The sequence below is a fragment of the Cololabis saira genome, chromosome 12 (assembly GCF_033807715.1).
Source record: "Cololabis saira isolate AMF1-May2022 chromosome 12, fColSai1.1, whole genome shotgun sequence".
Lineage (NCBI taxonomy): Eukaryota > Metazoa > Chordata > Actinopteri > Beloniformes > Belonidae > Cololabis > Cololabis saira.
In genome coordinates, this window is record NC_084598.1 from 30,146,688 (window position 1) to 30,168,622 (window position 21,935).

The following is a 21,935-nucleotide window of genomic DNA, read 5'->3' on the forward strand; positions in this document are numbered from 1 at the left end:
TCCTAAGTTGTCACAATTCAATTTTATTCAAGTGAGAGCCATGAATTAAAATAGGTATTTATTTTAGCGTTGCTCTGTTGCTCCCTGTGCTAACATTTATAAACATTTTTTTGACAATATTATATTAATATTTGATTCAGATTGTTTTGGTCCACAACAAAAGTTTGCATCACTTAAACCTTATAATAGACCTACAATGTTTTATCTCTGAAATGTTCCTACAAGACACACTAGTTCTTCCATGTCAGGTAAATGTGTCCTCGGCTGTTTTTGATGTGCTGACCTCAGATCTTCATCGAATGTGTTCCGCCCAATACTTTGGACTTGTCTGGTCATCGTGTGACCTTTGACACTCACAATGTTCAACTCGCCAGCTCCTGGCACAGCTTTAGTCAATGTGGTTCTAACAATACAGATGTGCAGAGCATTTCTTTTGTACAAACGCAAACAGATCAAATGACACATCACAGGCTAAGCAAGCATGTTTAGAACATCTGCTCAAGAAGTACTGAATGAATAACTTATTTAGTGACAAAAACAAGGGCAAGGACCTCAGAGGATGATGTATCAACATAACTAAAGTTCACTATTGAGTTCTACTAAATTATGAGTCTTGCAAGGATTTCTTCGAGTTAAGTCTTTGATACGCAACAGCCTTTGGTGCCTTTTCCTGCATCTAGATGACATTTGGTGGAGGAATGCCGCGTTCCATTTACCTCGGAAATCGGAACTGGGAACTGGGAATGGCAGCCATCTTGGAATGGTAACTCGGGGGTGGTGAAGCTTCTCCCACTTTCCCAGTAGGAAATCCCACTTCGAGGGGCGTTTCAGTTGAAAATTCCGACTGGGAACTGGGAAATTCCGACTTCCAAGGACAAATGGAACGAGGCATTAGCCCACAGTTCAGAGGCTCCGTTGTGAAAACAGACACATGTCGTTGCGGAGCTTGTATATGGCTACAGTGTGACTTCAGTACTAGCATAATCATAATTCATAATTACTCTGACTTCCCATCAAATTTTGAGCGGATTTCACTGGCAAATGTTTTGTGGCTCGGGCTTTTATTTCTTTCTTTAATTCCTTTAGCCACTTAATTTGAGCGTATTTTGTTTTTTCTCTCCATCTCTCTTCCAACCCCCTCAGCCTTTTCACTGAAACAAAGCCCGGCTTATTCACCGTTGAAAATCTCTTGTCTGTACAAGAAGATACACATCAGATACTGTAAATTATACAATGATTCAGCTCTTACTGCAACACATGGAGCTGATCCTATGGACTGTACATGCCTCAGGTTCCCACTGGTTGGTGTTGAGACACCATCTATCAATCATTCCCAAGCTTATTCCCCAGAAGCCTCCCCCTTTAGGTGTAGTTGTCTGACAGGCTGTCACAAGCTTTTGTTTTTCTGGTTGCATGGGTAACGTCTCTGTCAGGCTACGCTCTACTCCTTAACCGTTAAAATAATTACGGAAACATTCCTCTGGACACATCTCTTTGAGACGGAATTGGCTTGAATGTGAGCAAGCTCACCCTGGTACCATCTTTAAGGCTGGAAGTTGAGATGCCAGAGATTGGAGAAATATGACTTAATTTTTTCCCAAATAACATTAATATGCTGAGCAAATAGGTGTGTTACGATGCACAGCCAGTGGAAGAGGACAGCTTAATCTGCAGGGGATATTTTGGCTACCTATCTTGCTGCTTTTTACTCCTGTCTGTGAATGAAGATGGCATTGCACCATGTTTGATGCAGAACATTCAGAGGATCCTCTTGTTGGTCTAATTGTTTTAATTTAAGCCTTTCTTTAATTTACAGTTTTGCAAAGTAGATATCCACGTGAACTATTATCCATCAAACCATGTAAGGCACCATATAAAACACAAATTTAAATGACAACAATATGACACCAGCGGTTACCTAGAACAGCCTCAATGTTCTGTTGTGATCCTGTGAGAACGCAAACCAAATGATCTCACGATGTTCTCATGATATGATTGATGAAACATTAAAAAAAAGGAAAAAAAAGCAAGTCGTTTAACAAGTTAAAGTGTGTCTGGCTGTTTTAAATTTCTTCTTTTTTTCATTCATGGTATGGCCAGGCTGTTGAGACTTGTTAGGGAAAGTTAAGTGGGAACAGGCAGTGTTGTGCACAGCTATTTTTATTGCCCTAAAGCTCTTGGCTGAGGGCATGTGAGCGCAGTGGTGGAGTTTGCTCTGTAGTACAAGGAGTCGGAATAGGACTGATTTTTTCCCAGCCATCATTGAGTCAGAAAAAGATTCTTAGTGGAAAACTTGAAACTATGACATTATGCACAAAAATTCGGCAGACAATTATTCTGACCTGATGGTAACTTAATTTTTTCAGTACATTATTCAGTTCTAAAATCGATAAACATGAATGGAGTTAGATTTAAGTTTCACACAATAAGTATCACGAGAGAGGGTTTGGCCTGAAGTGATTCAGCTTCAGCTTCTTCACCCCTGAAAAAATAGGCCAGGATGAGACTTCACTGTCACTAAAAAGTTTGAAAACAAATATAAAATAAAACAGTATAATAATCAAATATGCATACATACATAAAGAATAAATTTCACCAATTAGCTTCAAAAGACTTGGGATAACCTAAATGTCTGGATTGCTACAAGACAGAGAACATAACTTTTAATTCCTGGGCTTCTACTACAAATGAGCTATTTGGACCTTTTTAGCTTGTTGTCAGACTGATGATGAACCCCCAACCTGTTACTACTTTCAGGGAGAAATACTTTCTTAACTGTTACAGGAGGACATCAACGTCAATGAATAATTTATTGATTCTTACGAGGACAGCTTTCTATCACATTTATAAGGCACCCTACTCTTTGGCAACCCAACGAAGGTCTCAAGAAGGACACATTAAGGATTTCAGCTACTTTCACTTGATGTAATTCCATCTTGAGGAGTTGGAAGCTTCTATGAAACGTGTGTTTCACAGTTGATTGGCTTGTGTTTGAGGAACGATGGATGAATGGCTTGTTGCTGTGACAAATATAAAAAGATATTCAAAAATGATTTTGAAGGATGGAGAATCCATTTAAATTAAAAAAGGGGGGGGGGCAGTCAGAATGAGTGAAAAGAAATGAAGTGCCAATAAGTTTTGAGAGGTACACTATCAATGTAGGACATTGGATATGCAAGAAAGAAAAAGAAAGAAAGAAAGAAAGAAAGAAAGAAAGAAAGAAAGAAAGAAAGAAAGAAAGAAAGAAAGAAAGAAAGAAAGAAAGAAAGAAAGAAAGAAAGAAAGAAAGAAAGAAAGAAAGAAAGAAAGATGGTATGCTTTACATGCACGAGAGGCTGTAGTGAGCGATTCAAACCGACCTACATTTGTAGAATTGGTTGAAATAACACTCAACAGAGAGAAGCGCTAATAACATCAGAAAAGGGTGACTTTTAGATAACAAATATGGTTAATAATGGTGTCCAGTTTAAGTGTGTTGCTTAGAAAGGATTTTCAAAACTCAGATTTTTATTTCATAAAAACTCTCACCATATTGTATTTCATTTGATTGACCTTTGCAAATAAAAACTTGAAAGTGAAGATGAGGCTTTAAATGGAATTCATGCTAAATGCAGGGTTCAACAAGCAATCATCTTTCTTTTTATCCCTCTTATGGAAAATAATAATAAAAAAAAAAGGTAGGGGATAAAGTTCCACTGAATGTTTTTTTTCCATGGTGAACTGCAGCTCCTGAGCTGCTTGTTCGGTGTTTCGGCCATAGGGGTGTGCTGTTGCATTTTTGTCCACAACAATCAAAGCAAGTCTACACAGGACTGAACAGACTTTTTGGTTTTTCCTGGAAGGTCACCGGTTGTGTTGAGGCATGCAACTGTTGCTCCATTCCTGGAGATTTCTTTTGATGCATGTGTTTCTGGCATTTACATGCATATACACACATGCATGAATGTGCATGTGTGTATGTGCATGTAAATGCATATGCTTGTGAACGGAGGAATTATTCAAGACTCGGCTATAACATAGATGAGAGTATTTTCATTTGGCCTTACACTTAGTAAGCAACTGACTTCTAAGATTACTATACAATGTTTTCATTTTTATCCACTGATGTTGTATGTATGTATGTATGTATGTATGTATGTATGTATGTATGTATGTATGTATGTATGTATGTATGTATGTATGTATGTATGTATGTATGTATGTATCTCAAACCTGGAACACACATTGACTGTTTTGTTTTATTTAATTTTTTCAGAGACTGTAGTAGTTTGCCTGTAATATCTGAAAGATATCACATTATCGAAGCTACAAATCTGTTGTTGGGTTCTGGGAGTATGTGGTATTAAAAAAAGGGAAAAAAGGTTTTATTTCTGAACATTCACGTTTGCTTGTTACTCACCTTTAGGTTGTATCGTTGATGTTCTTTTAAAGGGTCTTGTGTGTCTTCTTTTTCTTCCCAGTACTCTCCTTTGCTGAAGAAGCTCTACTGTCAGATTGCCAAAACCTGTCCAATCCAGCTCAAGCTGTCGTCCTCCCCTCCACATGGCAGCATCCTCAGAGCCATGCCTGTCTATAAAAAGGCAGAGCACGTCACTGAAGTGGTCAAACGGTGCCCCAATCATGAGCTTGGACGGGACTTCAATGACGGTACGATGAACAAGATTGTTCACTTGGCCTGAACCGATTGTATCGTATAGTTTTATCCAAAACAACATACACCGTAGAAATTAAATGAATCACTGTGCTCAGGTCAAACTGCCCCAGCCAGTCACCTGATCCGAGTGGAGGGGAATAACCTCTGCCAGTATGTGGACGATCCTGTCACTGGCAGGCAGAGTGTCTTTGTGCCCTATGAGGCTCCACAGGTGCGTGCTTCATCATCTAAATGCATCACCAAAGCATTTCTTTCCATAAAGGTCTCATGACCTCCGAATATGAGACGTACCATTTTCAGTGATATTTAATTCCTTTGGCTTTGAGGTTACTTGTCACCATAATGATATGTGGATTGTTTAAATGTTGTGGCACATTAGAATCTTAACAATGCCACAACATTTTGTGTAATTAAGCCAAACACGTGACAAAATGTTAAATTTTTCCAGTCAAGTTTGCGCCAAACATGCAGTCATTTTCAGGGAAATACCTCAAAGTAAGCACATCTATAAATACAGATGCCAGGCAAGCCCAAACACGAGCAGAAATCATCAGCTATGCACCTGAGGAGGTTAATGAATCGTCTCACCTCACTTCAAAGTGCACTGCTACAGCTCCCTCTGCTGGTGACATTCTGCTTTGAGAGAAACTGCTTGAGCAATAAATCCTTTGGATGGCTCCAACCTAAATAACTTGTTGCTTCCTGTTTCAGGTGGGAACTGAGTTTACCACCATTCTCTACAATTTCATGTGCAACAGCAGCTGTGTGGGTGGCATGAACAGGAGACCCATCCTCATCATCATCACTTTGGAAACCAGAGAGTAAGTCACCAATTCCTACATGATACATTTTATTTTATCATAACTTGACAGCTTTTCTCTCCTGCATTATCTCTTCAGCGGCCAAGTGTTGGGCAGAAGGTCATTTGAGGGCCGGATATGCGCATGCCCCGGCCGGGACCGCAAGGCCGATGAGGACCACTTTCGGGAACAACAGGCCTTGAATGACAACGTGGCCAAAAATGGGAGTGCCAACAAGCGAAGTGAGTTGAAGGAAACAAACGGCAGCGTGGTGGAGATTGCAGACACAGTTGAACATGTACAATTGCTAATTTCGATTAATTGTCGTTGGACATCTATAAGAATAAGAGTATGATGTATGAGTGAAACTTTTATTTTAATTGTTTTTTCTATTGCCTGCAGACTTTAAGCAAAGTCCACCAAATATTCCCAGTCCAAATATCAACATAAGGAAGAGGCGGCATGGAGACGAAGAGATCTACTATATTCCTGTAGGTTTGTTGTACTAACACATGTAATTTTAGATATTAATATTTGAAGAAATGAAAGATTTTAGAACTCTGTGAGATAGTAATATACTGTATATGCTGAGCACAAGAAAAAAAAAGGTAAAGGGTTTTCAGAAGTTTCTGTTTCATTTAGATTAATACACATTTGTGTGCAGGTTCGCGGACGGGAGAACTTTGAGCTTCTCATGAAGATTAAGGACAGTTTGGAGCTGGTGGAGCTGGTGCCGCAGCCCCTCATTGACTCCTACAGACAGCAGACACAGCAGCAGCTGCTGCAGAGACCGTGAGTCACTCCAACACAAACATGCTTGTCCCCAAAGACGCATACATGTGTATTCTGATACAAATTCTATCTAAACTGTGGCTGGAACAATTGCTTACCCAAACACAAAGGTATGGTAAAGATGAAAACGTAAAATACTTAAATTTATTTTAAGTCATTCACACGCAAAATACGACTCGGGGTAAATTAAATAAAGAGGGATTTCTTTTTTTTGGCACTGATTTAATTTTTTGAGTGTTTATTTAGACATTTAGACTTTGCTATAATCCCAACTTTAAAGTATTCAGCAGGTATTAAAAAGACAAAAACAAGCAAAGAATAAGGTTTCTAATTTTTATCATCGTGGGAGGTTCAATGGTGCAGTACTCGACACTTTTTCCTCCCGGCAAGTCAATCATCATAGCCACAATGTGTAGTTCTCTATGCTCCTAGTGGCCTGCGATGGACTGGCAGCCTCACACAAAGCAGGTAGAAAGAAAGAAAGAAAGAAAGAAAGAAAGAAAGAAAGAAAGAAAGAAAGAAAGAAAGAAAGAAAGAAAGAAAGAAAGAAAGAAAGAAAGAAAGAAAGAGGGGAAAGGTTTCATACGTTATTTGACATTTGTATTTATTTCCCTGTGATATATTGCTGTCTCAACCTAAAACCTCCAAATCTGAACATCATCAAAACATGAGGTCTCTTTCAGACAGTCAGGCACTTTCTTGAGCCCTCTGCTGTTTTCTCTTCTTTCCAACAGGAGTCATATAGCATCCCCTTCCTCCTATTCTCCCTTGTCAAACATGAACAAGATCCATTCACACGGAGGCCTCAGCAAGCCGCCCTCACTCAACCAGATGGTGGGCCAGCAGCCCCAGCACCACCACCACAATCCCAACGCTTCCTTAGCTCATATGGGTGAGTGTTTGCTCTGGGAGAGATGTGTGATTCAAACTGGATTTGATTCACACATGAAACCCATGTTTCAAGCCAGCGTAACACAGTTCTTCGTCTTAGCTTGATACTTGTTTTTTGATTAATCGCCCTGCCTTTCTCACAGGTCCAAACATGCTCAACAGCAACCACTTGCAGGCCAATGGTGAAATGAACGGTGGCCACAGCAGTCACAATATAGTGTCTGCTACCCACTGCAGCCCACCCCCTCTATATAACCCTGACCCCAGCCTCGTCAGGTACCTCACCCTGCAGTGACACTCCTTCTTTATCCTCCTGTAAATGGCCGGCTGACAATCAGAAGCACTTGCTGGGTTAAAATGTGAATTAGTGGCATGTTAGTAGAAAAAAAACAGCTTTATTTCTCGGCCATGTTACAGTTCCTTTTTTTGCCACTTAATCTGATGATATTGAGCTGTGCTATACAGTTTGATATGATCGTGGCTGCTTTGTACAGGCTTGCTGTTACAAAGCAAATCAGCTTCAGCTTTCTCTACTGGAGAAAAGGCAGCATGGCAATATCATACACTATATACATTATAGGGGAAAGGTTACGTTCTGGGTTTAAGTTAAGTCAATATCTTTTCAGTAAAAGTGAAATGTATGTTTTTCTTTATGCTTGTTCCCATAATTTGGCTGTTGTGATAGAAAACTGTCTTGTCTCAAGGATAGAAGCGTAAGTGTCAAGTTACTTTTGGGTGGCCAACAAAGACAGAACTGGTCTTCATACTACTCCTCAAATACAGAGTACTAAAGTACGAAGTACTAACTCAGGTGTGTTGATTGAAATGCTTCATTTGAAGGGCTGTGCATAGAACTGACGTAGCATTGTCATAAACATGAAACCCATCACGGGCATGAATGAGGCTTTATGGGAGTTTATAGGAGTGATGTCATCACATGTCATTCAGACATTTTTAATGTAAAGCTGACACTTTATGATGTATTTGTGATTAAAACCTGACATTTATCACGACAGTCATGTTTATAAAACTTCACCCATGTTCTTGATGGGTGTTATGTTGTGGTTTTACAGTGTTATACAGTTATGTGCGCTCCCTTCAAATAAAGAGCCACTATGTTGATCAGCCAGGAAAGAAAAAAGAAAGAAATGTCTCATCACTCTGATAATACAGCCAAGCTGCTTAAAACAACATTCCTGAGTTAAAACAACCTTTGGTCTATTGTTAGATAGTAAGGGGTTTAAACTTTCCAAGCACTTTTTGGTTAGAATGGAATCTATATTTGCAACAAAATGGAAATTAATATTAGCACAGGGGGACATGGAGATACATCAGAATAAAAACGTCATTCCACCTAACTGATAGGGTGGATGGGGCCCTAAAGACAACCCAAGATAAGCAGAGGCCATGAACTGTCCTTTTCTGTTTATTGACAGTACTTTGCATGAAATTGGAAGTCGACTTGTACAAACTGACAACAAAGCAGCAAACAGACAGAGATTCCTGTACAAATTGTCCTTTTTTTATACACTTCTTGTACATATTCAAAGTTGAAATCACTTTGCTTTGTCTATTGAAACCCTATCCACACAATCATTTCAATGGAATGACATTTTTGAGTCTTGTCAGAGTCTTAAAATACCAACTCATTTTCACATAGCTCGGTTGTACCCTGTACTTACATTCACTACCATTTTTCCACAAACACACACTCCATTCTAAGTCATAAATGGCAAAAGTCAACGGTCATTGTCGTATAATAACAGCTCTGGGGTTGTTTTTACTCTGGAATGTCCCTTTAATTGTTGTAGACTATGACTGCAAAGGGGTTAATGTGGAACCCTAAATAATCAAACATTTCTTCATGCTGTCATTGTGCATACAGGTAAACTTTGCATTGCACCTCTACAGTTTTTCTTTAAAAAATGTTTAAGTTTTGCCTAATTTAAAGCTGTTTTCTATATGTGTGTGTCAGCGCAGTCACTGGACTTGCTAACATGCATTTGACATTTTTTTATACAGAGGACACTGTCCATCCTTTTGTTTTCTAGATTACAATGTTAATTGAACAATTATATTGTACAGTAAGACTGTTTTTGACAATTATTTTTTGTATGTTACCAGAACTTTAAAACATCATGTATTTATAATAAAGGTTCTTCACCAAAACAAGAATGGCCCCATGAATCATTAATCTAAATGCATGTTTGAGGTTTTTCTTCCGCTGCATCTTTCAAGATGTGTAGTTTCTGAACATTTCAAGCAAGAGCTTTGGACAAAATCTTTAAAATAAACTAGTATTGCGTGTGACGTAAGAGAACACTGCATTTTAGTTCTGTCCAAAATCAAATAGTGACAAGTTTAGATACTAATGATTCTGCTACAGAACAATTACACCTTGCTCATGACTTTGGCGTTCATATATTTCCTACTTTCAGCTTTTTTGCTGTGGTCTAAGCAGCCCTGCTTTTCTCCCCATACAGTTTTCTCACCAGTCTGGGCTGTCAGAACTTCATTGAGTACTTCACTTCACAGGGCCTTCAGTCTGTCTACCATCTCCAAACTCTCTCTATGGAGGTAACCAGCCTGCTGCTGTACTTATCATCTCACTCGTGAATTAATACCTGTACTGAGATTGTGTGGGTGTGACAGATTTTTTGTTGAGATTCAAAGGGGGTAACAGTATAAGAAAGAGATAAAAACAAGAGACATAAAGGAGAGAAACGAAGATGAAAGAATTCCGAAAACATTTGTTATATTTATTTACACTTCATACCCATTTGTATTACTTTAGACTCATTGAATGTACGTCAATGCTTTTTCAGCAGCAATTTCAAAAGAGCACACAAATCTTACTGTTTCCTGTTTACTTTTATTACATTCTTACTCTCCCTGGGTGTCTGTGTGTCTTTAATAGGATTTAGGTGCACTGAAGATACCAGAGCAGACTCGCCTAGCCATCTGGCGAGGTCTCCAGGACATGAAACAAGGTGCTTCAGTCCAGCTTCCCACCTCTACTCATCAACATGACTACCACGGCCAGCAGGTGCTTCGCTCCAGCGGCAACATGGCAGCATCTACCATGGCAGCCATTGGAGCTGGGGAACTGCAACGCCAGCGGGTCATGGAGGCTGTGCACTTTCGAGTCCGTCACACCATCACCATCCCTAACAGGCCCGGCGTTGTTGGAACGTCGGGCATGGGAACAGCTGCCGATGAGTGGGCTGACTTTGGTTTCGACATACCTGACTGCAAAGTGTCACGTAGCAAGCACTCCATCAAGGAGGAGTTCATGGAAGGTGATGTTCACTGAGCAGCAAAAACAATCCTCTGACTGCTTTATTTGTGCTAACATCATCCGATTACATGTGGAGATTGTCTTTCACTGTCATAATTTATTGCAGTTTTTCCATAGAATCAGCTCCACTGTTAAATGTTTAGAAGTGCACTTTGCTCAGCATTGTGATTTTTATGCTTCAATAATGGTTCTCCCTGTGCAATAACATGTCATAGATTTATTTTACAACATTCATTTACATGGTAATGTTGACAATGTGTACAAATAGACATCACCACCACCACCACCAGCAGCCTGCTCATTTCAGTTTTGTGTTTAAATAACAAAACAAAAAAGTTCTTATTTGACCTATTTATTTTATCTTCCAGTTTTTCTCCACTTGTACAAATGTAGATACTGGATCTTGTAAATGTTTTGGAATAGCAGTAGTCATGAAAGAGTATTTAGATTTCAACGGATGTTCCTCCTGTTTGACCCAAATAGAAAATGGATAGTAAACCAAACTCAGAGCTTCAACAACACAGTAGCATGTACTTTTAATAGCTATGACATTATATGAATGCTCCAATTCTGTATGTTTTTTTATTATTTTATTGTTAAATTGTGCTTCATGTGCTTTGACTTTAATACTGTGTATGTAAATGTGTATTACAAAGTTGAATATTGCTTCCATATTTTATTAAGTTGTGCAAAATATGGTGTTCCCTCTTGTATAATAACACTCTGACAAGCAGTTGAAAAACAAAGCATCATGAGCAGTATTATTATTTCAATTACTGGGGTCCAATTAGATTTGTAAATAATAAATTAAGAATGCCATCACTGTTCAAGACAATGGTATTTTTTTCCTCTGTATACTTTCAAAAACTTTGCAGTGCAACGTGGTCATGCTTATTTTAGTTGACTCTATAATCATATGTTCATGGCACTTGTTTGTATAAAAAACAACATTCCAGTTTTATTTCTACTTTAATTATTTGCAAAACTTAATAACCATATTTTCTAATGCGATCTCTTACAAAGAAACACATCCTCTTACCCCTAAAGAATCAACTAGTCAGAAAGAAGCACTTTAATGCTTTATAGGTAAATTAGGGTTATCAGTATTATACATTTCCATGATGTAAATATAAAAGGTTTTTTGTTTGAATATTATGATGAAGCTTTTTATTATGACCTGTTTTGTAAAGAGATGTAACGTGTTTGTATTTGCAGTGTTTTCTTTCCTTTTTTTAAATGAAAATATTTGCTTTTCTCGATGTCTCTTATGAAAAACAATAAAAGAGTTTCAACTCATGACCCGAGTTTCATTTGAATTTAAAGTTTAAAACCCTACTGCTGGTCTACAAAGCACCGAATGGTCTTGGACCAAAATACATGGTTGATCTGTTAGTTCCTATGAAGCTCCCAGACCCCTGAGGTTCATCTGGATCTGGTTTGTTGTGGTTCCAAGAACCAGAACCAAGCAAGGTGAGGCAGCGTTCAGTTATTCTGCTCCTCACCGGTGGAACAAACTTCCTGTAGACCTGAGGTCTGCTCCAACTGTCAGCTCCTTTAAATCAGGGCAAAAAACATTACTGTTTACTGAAGTGTCATCATCATCCTTCGACTGTCGTCGAGATCCTAGATGTCACTTCTTTCCATCGGGTTCTGTCGGCCATTGCTGCTCCCAGTTCTTGGAGTGTAAGTCCTGTGTCCCTGTCAGGATAAGTGTGAGGCCTGGTTCCTCTGGATGATTGGGGGAGCCGCCATAGCAGGATGTCGGATATTACTTGATGCGTAGCAAGGTAGCAATGACCTACAAAGATTGCTCTACGGCGTGCTACAGTTGTTGTTATTGGTTGTAGTTTACCATAGATCTGCTCCTTGGTTGGATGAGTTTTTCAGGAAATGTTTTTGACACACATGAGGAGTCTTGTGTATGTGCCGTTGAGCCGGTCTTGTAGTTCCTTCTTCATAGTCCAGGTCTCAGCACCATATAATAGGATGCTTTCAACACAGGCCCTGAAGAAAGAGACCTTGATGGAGACCGCGGTTGAATTGGTTTGATATTTGATATTGGATATTCGACATTAACACCCATAAAACTTGTGATACATACCACTGATTTTGGTCAAACCACTTGTGATGTGTTCATGGTCATCTAGACTACCGTATATATCACAAAACAGTAATTATTAAAAAATCTTTTTAAAAAATCATATATATGGGCTGATTTAAAAATCATATATATGGGCTGATTTAATGTGGTTTAATGAATTCAACACCCATAAAACGTGTAATACATACCACTGATTTTGGTCATATTGCTTGTGATGTGTTCATGGTCATCTAGGCTATATATCACAAGAGAGTAATTATTATAAAATCATATTATGGGCTGATTTAACGAGGTTTAATGAAATCAACACCCATAAAACTTGTGATACATAACACCAATTGTTTTATGGGTGTTGAATTCATTAAACCTCATCAGCCCATAATATGATTTTATAATAATTACTCTCTTGTGATATATAGTCTAGATGACCATGAACACATCACAAGTGGTTTGACCAAAATCAGTGGTATGTATCAAAGGTTTTATGGGTGTTAATGTCGAATATCCAATATCCAATATCCAATATCAAACCAATTCAACCGCGTTGAACCAAGTTGATGGAGGTTGAAATTCCTGACTGCCAGACTCTGAAGCGTACTCTATAATTAAATACTTACCTGCTGTACTCTACTGCCCTTACTTTTTAACAACTCTTGCTTTTAATATTTTACCTCTTTTCTTATCATTTTATTTCATTTACTTGTTATTTAAGCATACTCTTAAATCAGCAACTTGTGCTTTTTATTATTTTACCTTTTTTTCTCATCATTTTATTTGTTATTTACTGTCTAATTATGCCTTGCCGCTTTTAATGTCGATGTAAAGAACTTTTAATGGCCTTGTGTTGAATTGTGCAATACAAATAAACTTGCCCTGCCTTGAATGTTTCTCGGAGCTTGACTAACCTGCTCTGGTTCTCGGAGCTCGACTAACCTGCTCTGCCGCCGCTCGGAAGTTGTGACGTGTTCACGCCAGAAGCGGCTAGTGTAGCTAGCTAGGTAGAGCCGGGTAGTGACACAGCGGCCGCATCAGGTAAGAAAAAAGGGTCGTCTCTTTCCCATTTCGTGTTGTAATTTCACACACGACATATTAAATATGTGAGACTTGCTATCAAGATGATAAAAACGCTGGCTTTATTCGTTGCCTGTTCACGCGGGGACTAGTGAGTGGTTATATTTTCAGCGGTGCTAACTGGCTAGCTCCGAGAGGCGCTAGGCAACGTATCACCGGAAGTGAGTTGTCAGTTCCCCCACGTCACTGCTGGTAGTTGTAGTTCCAAGACGCTCGGATCACAACGGCTTTCAAAGGCGCGAGAGTCGCGAATGAACTACAATTTTAATTTAAAGGGGTACAAGTTTCCCTCGCTGGGAATTGTGGGAAATGGTGTTCTATGAATTACGTTGCGGGCCCGTTCGAATGTGCTGAATCTTTTGAAAAAACTACAAAACCCAGACGAGAGACGATTCGGGCCAAAGGGTAACGTACATGCCTAGTTAGCGATGTCAGTGGCTAATTTGTAAGCTAATGCAAATAATTAACAATTATGTACCGTCAGGAAACGATAATAGCACTTATAAAAGCGCTGCTATTTTGAAGCACTGCTATAGTTTACCGATGAACCATTTTCATTAAACTTGACACATTAGGAACCAGAGCTTATTGGCTTGTAATACTGATAACTACTGATAACCAGGAACTGTTTTACACGATCTGGCCTTTTTTTGGCATAGCCTAAAAGTTGAAACAAAAAAATCTATTTAAAGTAATATTGCAGCAACATTACGTGCTTGATAAACTATGGAAGGTGTGAACAAAAGCTGTACTGAGTAACATTACCCATTGAAATTATAATTATTCAATACAAGACATTTCTGAGGCACAATTGAAAGTAAAATGGAACCCACGGTCAAACTGAAATCACAGAATATTTCTAACTGTTATAATTTTAGAGGGTTACTGCTGTATTTTGTAACATGGGCTGTTTCTTCCTTGTAATTTAACTACTATGTCTCTGTGCATTGGCCATCATGAGAGCTTGTAAGATGAAGGTAAAGGTATTTACTGACAGTTGAGTATTTGGAATCACTTCATCACATGAGAAATAATTTAAAACACAAAGTCATCAAACATTTGTTAAGAATTAGTGATGCACCGAAATGAAAATTTGTCGCCGAAACGGAAACCGAAAATAATAATAAACACTTGACCGAATACCGAACAATACCGAACATGGTTCTTCAGCAGTTTTTCATTTATTTTGCCAATTTTTTCACCATTGCATAAATCAAATACATTTGATTTAGGCATGCTTTTCAAAGAAAAAAATCTTTTACAAAATTACAAGGTATAAAATATTTATTGAACATAAAAAAATTAAAAAAATTAAATTTCCCAGCATTATGTTGTTTTGGTTCCACCTCCTGGTGAATGTTAGGTAAAATTCTTATGGGGTTAGTTTTTGGTTGGCCAACGATTTACGGGACGGAGCGGCCAGTCTATTTCCTTATTTTACAACGCCGGTATTAATTGTTCGGTTTTTTTCCCCACTTATTCCACCGAACACCGAAAGTGTATTTTTGCCATTTTCGGCCGAACAATTTCGGTTACCGAACAATCGGTGCATCACTATTAAGAACTACTTTCTGATTTCAGGTGCTTTTCTTTTTTTACTTCTCATTTCTTAGTAAGTTAATTATTTCCAATGCTTTCAGTATTTCCCATTTCTTGTTTGCTTACTTTGTTTATTTGTCTCTTTCGCTCTCTCTTTCTCTTTCTCTCTCCCTCTCTCCCCCTCTCTCTCAGAACACAGGTATTTGAGTTAAAAAAAAAACAGAACATGCTTGATTTGTCAATTTTTTTCGAGATGACTTACCACCATAAGGCTTGTATCCTCACTTCCATTAATCAGTCTGATTTTTATCTACACTGACAGAATGTCAGAAGGAGACAGTGCTGGGGAGTCAATCCATGGGAAACCATCTGTAGTTGCTGCCTTTTTCACAGGAATTGGACAGGTAATGTGGCAATTACTCAGCTCATATTCAAAGTGATAATAATGACATGATATTAATCATTTTGTAATCTTCCCCTCAGGAATTGTTTTATTGTGTATATTATAGATGTATTATTTAACTGAAATGAATACAAGCTATATACAGCATATGGGCAAAGCTTTACAGTGATTTGGGAGACATTATGTTTCATCCATAGATTTAGTGTTTGGTGCTCTTGCCAATCTGCAAGAAGGTTCAATACTCAAATCTCAGCTGGGGATTTTCCTCCCATGGGTTTTCTTGGCTGTTCCAGCTTCCTCCCACCACCCAAAAGCATGCATTTTGGATTGATTGGTGATTCTGAGTTGTCTCTCCATCTATATGAAAATTATGTTTAGGTGGATGGATGTTGTTCCATCTATTTATTTATTTATATCTATGGTTTCTTTTGCTTTATCTTTTAACAGGTCTATCAGTCATGGCTTGATAAGTCAACGCCATTCTATATTGTGAGATGGGCACTCACTCTTCTACTTACTCTTGTCTACATGATCAGAGTGTACATACTGCAGGTGATGTATTTATTTAACTTATTTTCCTGACATCCTTTATTGTTTTTTAGCTCAGGGGGTACAGAATATCCAAGTACTTCTGGACTTGCCATACTGTGGATGTTGTATGGGTTTGCCGTATCTCTGGTTTTTGGGACTTTTCAAAGTAAAGGATTTAGTTTAGTTAAAGAATACTATATATATTTTTTGTCTTTTTGATCTGTTAGACAACAAAAATCTAAATATCTTGTTGGTATGTTCTTGTATCCAGCAATTACTGTTTTACCAGTTTTTTTTTTTTTTTTTTTTTTTTTTCCCCAAACGTTTTTCTACCAACCTATAGGCACATGCGCTGCGTCCGAAATTGCATACATTTTTTAGTGTGGATTGATGGACACTAGCCGAGCAGAAACTTCCCACAATGCAATGCAGCGGCGTTTGGTTGCTAAGTGATACGTATATGTCAAATGTCATAAGTATAATATTAAGTATAATAATATTATTAGGCTATATAATATTAATATTATAATATTCGTATTTAATAATATTATATAATGTCATCTTGTTTCGGCCAGAATAAACGGGGAAGAGCAGAGCGCTGCTACCGCTGCTGTGACAGTTTACCATGGTAGCACTATGTCTTTAAAACAAGGAGACGTATATCTCACTCGAATCACAAATTTTGTACATAATATTTACCCTCATTTAGGCTTATGCAGGATGTTCGCTCTGAGTTAAAAATCAATTCAATAATGCATATTAGAAGTATACTACTTACTCAGCAGGATCACTACACCGTGGAGACATGCGGTGCGTCCGAAATGCCATACTAAACAGTATATACTCAAAAAGTATATACTCAAAAAGTATACTTAATTTCGGCACACTTTTGACTAAATATCAGTATGCATTAATTCGGACGTACTACTCGGAGCCACATGGCACTTCCTGCCGTTGGGAGGGGGAGTTGTTACCATGGTAACAACTCCTGTCACAGCAGTAGTAGCAGCGAACCGCCCGTTCTTTCCCGTTTATCCTGGCCCAAACAAGATGACATTATATAATATTATTATATACGAATATTATAATATTAATATTATATAATAATATTATACTTAATATTATACTTATGACATATACGTATCTGCGCAGCACTTAGCAACCAAACACCGCTGCATTGCATTGTGGGAAGTTTCTGCTTAGCTAGTGTCCATCAATCCACACTAATACATTTCTCCGTAATGAGTATGGATAGCGCATACTATTGAGTACGTACTAATGTTTTGGACGCACTAAAAAAATCCCATATACTGTTTTTGCATACTCATTAGGGTGGAAGTATGCAATTTCGGACGCAGCCATGTTTTGTGCTGTGATGTAGTGTAGTGCTATGTTAAGTGTAGGCACATACTTACGGACAGTGCAGTTAGCCTCGTGGCTTTGATTAGTGTATGTTCAGAAAAGCTTTAATGTGATATTTTTTCTTGTGCTGCTCTTCAGGGTTGGTATATAGTAACATACGCCTTGGGAATTTACCATCTCAACCTGTTCATTGCATTTCTTTCGCCAAAAGTGGATCCCTCACTGCTTGACGAAGGCAAGTTGACACTTTGTATTGTATCACTTTGTATTGTGTGGCCACATTGAGTATTTCACTTTGAGGCTTTTTCATCTAAGCTTTTGATTAGTTGCAGTCATGACTGATTTATTTCATCAGAGGTCTAGTTAAACTGGATGCTGGAAAGTTCTGTCTTTTGAAATGAATCTGTTGCTGCTTGCTGTGAAAACCACTGTCACTTTGTAATATGCTTCTCCTGCAGATGAGGGCCCAGCCCTTCCAACCAAGCAGAACGAGGAGTTCCGCCCTTTCATCAGGAGGTTACCTGAATTCAAATTCTGGTAAGACTCCAGCTCATGGTTTCACTATCATTCACTGTCATTTACAACTTGCAAATTACTTTCTTTAGAATGATCTGTGTGGTGGTAGAACAAGTCACGCAGAGCTCATTTGAAGGATTTGAGGATGCAGCCATGTGACATAAACCAGAGATAGTACGATGAATTAATCTCTCTATTTGCTTGCCATGCTATGGGATTTTTATTGAAATATCCAAACACTTTTAACTTCATCCTCATTATCTATAGTATGTGTCTGTTACAGAAATTCATTGAATATAGGAACTGTTATCAAACCTTTGTAAGCTTACACTGCAAAAGTTGATTATCTTTGCCAACTTTAATAAAAGTTTACTTTGAGGGAGTTGTATGTAATTTTGTAATCCTACTTATGACTTAATTTAATTAAATGTTGTAAAGTATTGAATATTTTTTTAAACTTGCATTATCTCGTGTTTATCATTTGGTTATGCAAATACTGCACACTCTTTTCTTTACTAGGATGGAAGAGATTAAAAGCTGATTTTCAGCAGGCAGACATCTTACCTGATGCTGCAGACTGCATACACTTTGCTTAGCTTCTCATATTTGCTTCAGAATAGAGGTTTTAGTGGAAATTGGCATGTCTGTCATGGCCTTCATGGACAACAAAAAAACAAAGATTTTAAGGAGTTTTAAGATTAGCTTCTTTTTTTTTTAAGTATCAATTTGCTGTTAAGTGTCTTAAAGTGGAATCAACTGTTCTCGGTACCCTTGCATACATAATTTTAAGATGCATCCATAAAGGATGTTTCTCTCTGTGGTCAGAAACTCCAGTCTACAGAATAGGGCTAAAGACACTAATAAATCTACACTTACTGGAAGTAAAGGTTCTTAATAGTGCCAAAAACCCATTGTTATAAACGATAATTGTGCCTACATTAAGTTGAAAGTGAAAGATGGTTTTAATTTCTTTCAGTGCATTTGAAATTACATTTTAGAGACTATTGTACCATTATATTTTTTATTAGATTCATTTTGAGACCTTGCACATGTTTTTGGATATTACAAGTTGAAACGCAGTTGTCACCTGAAGTAAGGGTTTTGGTTTGTCAGGATTACATTGGTGATATTCTGATATTTTATTTTGAATAGCAATAATTCCAATGTAAATCTAAACTGACCTTACAGATATTGCAGAAGAATTGTAATTTGGTACATTAGCTTTATTTGGATTTCTAACAAATCAGAACATGGTTATCTTGAATTATCATTTTGTCTGTGCACATGTCGCATTATCCATTTGTGGGGTTTTTTCCCCTCTCTTTCTCTAAAATCTTAAAATAATTATTTTGTGACAAGCTGCAAGTTTCTGGTTGTCCCAGTTCAATTATTGTGTTTATTCAGATTGTACAGCACAGAGCACCTACAGATGAGGAGGTTCAACTTCCTCAATGACCACTTGTATTATTTTAATGTCATGTTTTTTCCCAACACCAGGCACTCTGCGACAAAAGGCATCGTCATCGCCATGATTTGCACATTTTTCGAAGCCTTCAATGTCCCGGTATTCTGGCCTATACTTGTAATGTACTTCATCATGCTCTTTTGCATCACCATGAAGAGGCAGATTAAGGTAAAGTGAACTGCTACCAAAGCATTTAGTAATTTGGTGCAAAATGTACCGATGACTTAATTTATTAATTTTTTAATTTTTACATTCATAATGTTCCATGTATTTGAACTAATATTAAACAGTATAACTCTGACTCATTAGTATTTCAGAGCTAAAAAGTATTGATATTGATAAAGCCTCTGGCCAGCTATCATAATGACGAAGTTGGTAAATATGTTTAATCAAATCCAACATGTTACTAATTTTTTTATCTATTACTTTCCTTTTCTCCAGCATATGATCAAGTACAGATACCTACCTTTCACACATGGGAAGAGGACATATAAAGGCAAGGAAGAAACAGGGAAACCTTTTGCTAGTTAAAATAAACTCCAACTTCTCTTTCATCTTGGTTTCATTGAAAAAATTATTTGTCACATCTAGTAGGGAGTGACGATATAAGAGATTTTTTTGACCTTTTTTTGTAAACTGGACAGTAACATGATATGGATTTTAAAATAAAAAAGAAAGAAAGGAAAAAAAATCCCAAATTTTGATCCATGGTTCACAGTGTTGGATGAGGATTTGAGCAGCATGGATCAAAATCATATGGGAATACTACTTTGCCAATTAATTGTTTTTTGTTTTTTTTTTAAGTTTTGCATTTATTCAGCCGTAGGTGAGTCATTGCAGCCTTTTGCCTTTTAACCCCATTAGTTCAGTAAGTCATCAAGAAGGAACCAAACTGAAAAAAAAGTTGCAGTATTGATCGTAATTCCACTACACAGTACAGCTCCCTCTCCCAATCTGTCAGCCTTTGATCATTATATTTTCCCTACTTATTTGTGACAAATTTAACAGTATATTTAAAGTCAATTAAGTTTAGCTGCAGAAGAATGTGACTTGTGTGGTGAAATCTGATGAAAAGTCTTCACGCTGAATAATTTAATCTTTTGTAAATAAAAATGTTGCTGCTCTGAGTTTGACAGTGTCTTAGGCAGTTGCTCTCTGTACAAAATGAAGATAATTGCAAGTAATTGGTTATATTTCACAAAACATAGGTTCATGATGAGGTGAAAAATATAAAAGCATACAAATTAATCTCCTAATCAAATGATAGTATTCTGCACAAATTATATTTGGTTTCTTCATAATTTGCCACAGTTAATTAATTGCATCATCTGGCTCTCACTTGTATAGTAAGTGTCATTATTAAAGATGTTTGACTATATTTTAATCTTCAGCCCTTAACAACATCAGTGAATGTATAAATCAAGCCTTATTCTAAGTCGTATGTAGGGTGATCTACCTTAAATCAATTATTTCCACTCCGGCACTGTTGTATAGTTAAGTGAATGGGAGTCTGCTGGTGAACACCTGTCAAGTAAATTCTTAAAATAACTTTCTGGGTGTGTTTGAGTGAGTGGAAATGACATTTATCTTAAGATGACAAGTCAATGAATTTACTTTATCCCAGATTTGTACTCACTATGTCATTCATTATCATTATGTGGAGAAGTATCGAAAAATATAGTTACTAAAACTATTCTTATTGAATTCAAAACATGGTCAGTCTGAGGTAATGGTGAAGCAAACAAGTTTATCCCAAGAACCTTTTCACTTGGGAACATTAATGAGAGTAATGTTTGTTTTTTTCTGTTTAGACTATCTGTTGTCATACTTCATAATCTCTGTTTACTTTGAAAGAAAAAAGGTAAATATAGTCATTCCAGCAAACGTCTTTTTTTTTTTTCTCCCCAGAGGAAACATGAAAACAGAGACCTTTTATTACAACAAGTGGATGAAGTGGGTTGGGTCACACGTTCTTTTCTACGAACCATTAAATTTTCTTTCTTTCCCTATTACAATGCTTGGCATCTGTCATTACTAAACTGATCAATACTGTAGTAAGGGATCAAAACATTTTCCTGTAAAAAGATTGTTTTTCAAAGCGTTGTCTGGATTTGTGTATATACAGTATAGATATTTTAAAGTATAATTTTGAGATCATTTTTATTTAGTTTTTTTTTTTGTTTTTGTTTTTTTTTGTTTTTTTCTCTTCAGCCATCATACTTATTCCAGGTGTTAAAATCCTTTTCAGTTGAAATTATTGAAGGCAAAACTTCTTTTTGGGCTACAGAGCTGATGGATTTACTGTTTTTCATTGTTGCATGTTATTTTCCTGTGCTACAGTTGAAAACAAAAACTTGATTTTAATAACTTAAGTGTATTTTTTTTTCCACTCCAAATGATATTAAAGAGGCTGTGTGTCCCTTTCAACAGTGTAAAACTTTCTTGGCTTCCTATTTTGTGGGTATTCATGTATAAGGAATAAAAGACTGAGCCAAAAATATTTATGTTACCC

The 21,935-nt window shown here is 37.3% G+C and overlaps 2 protein-coding genes across 4 annotated transcripts in view; both read left to right on the top strand.

Annotated features, from left to right (window-relative positions):
- tp73 (tumor protein p73) overlaps positions 1-11,644 on the top strand; it is a 29,522-nt gene extending 17,878 nt beyond the window's left edge. For both annotated transcript variants that reach the window (XM_061736497.1, XM_061736498.1), the window contains 10 exons: positions 4,461-4,647; positions 4,750-4,865; positions 5,366-5,475; positions 5,554-5,696; positions 5,857-5,945; positions 6,119-6,246; positions 6,981-7,138; positions 7,281-7,413; positions 9,621-9,714; positions 10,055-11,644. In XM_061736497.1, coding sequence (XP_061592481.1) covers positions 4,461-4,647; positions 4,750-4,865; positions 5,366-5,475; positions 5,554-5,696; positions 5,857-5,945; positions 6,119-6,246; positions 6,981-7,138; positions 7,281-7,413; positions 9,621-9,714; positions 10,055-10,450 — 1,554 coding nt within the window. In that variant the 3' untranslated portion in view covers positions 10,451-11,644. The remainder of the gene's footprint in view (positions 1-4,460; positions 4,648-4,749; positions 4,866-5,365; positions 5,476-5,553; positions 5,697-5,856; positions 5,946-6,118; positions 6,247-6,980; positions 7,139-7,280; positions 7,414-9,620; positions 9,715-10,054) is intronic.
- A 1,789-nt stretch (positions 11,645-13,433) lies between these two features.
- Positions 13,434-21,850, top strand: rer1 (retention in endoplasmic reticulum sorting receptor 1). Of its 2 annotated transcripts, XM_061736504.1 has the most exons (8): positions 13,434-13,568; positions 15,469-15,550; positions 15,997-16,101; positions 17,581-17,677; positions 17,901-17,979; positions 19,456-19,591; positions 19,865-19,919; positions 21,332-21,850. In XM_061736504.1, exons 2-8 carry the CDS (start codon positions 15,470-15,472, stop codon positions 21,340-21,342), a joined length of 564 nt encoding a protein of 187 aa, XP_061592488.1. In that variant the 5' UTR covers positions 13,434-13,568; position 15,469; the 3' UTR covers positions 21,343-21,850. The 2 variants fall into 2 exon arrangements, with proteins under 2 accessions (XP_061592488.1, XP_061592487.1); XM_061736503.1 differs by having other exon boundaries at positions 19,865-21,850.
- Positions 21,851-21,935: the final 85 nt, after the last annotated feature.

Excerpts from the sequence above, each read along its gene's own strand:
- rer1 (XM_061736503.1), top strand. The coding sequence starts at position 15,470 with ATGTCAGAAGGAGACAGTGCTGGGGAGTCAATCCATGGGAAACCATCT. Across the intron at positions 16,102-17,580 it reads TCAGAGTGTACATACTGCAG|GGTTGGTATATAGTAACATA; the intron begins GTGATGTATTTA and ends GCTGCTCTTCAG. Across the intron at positions 17,678-17,900 it reads TCCCTCACTGCTTGACGAAG|ATGAGGGCCCAGCCCTTCCA; the intron begins GCAAGTTGACAC and ends CTTCTCCTGCAG.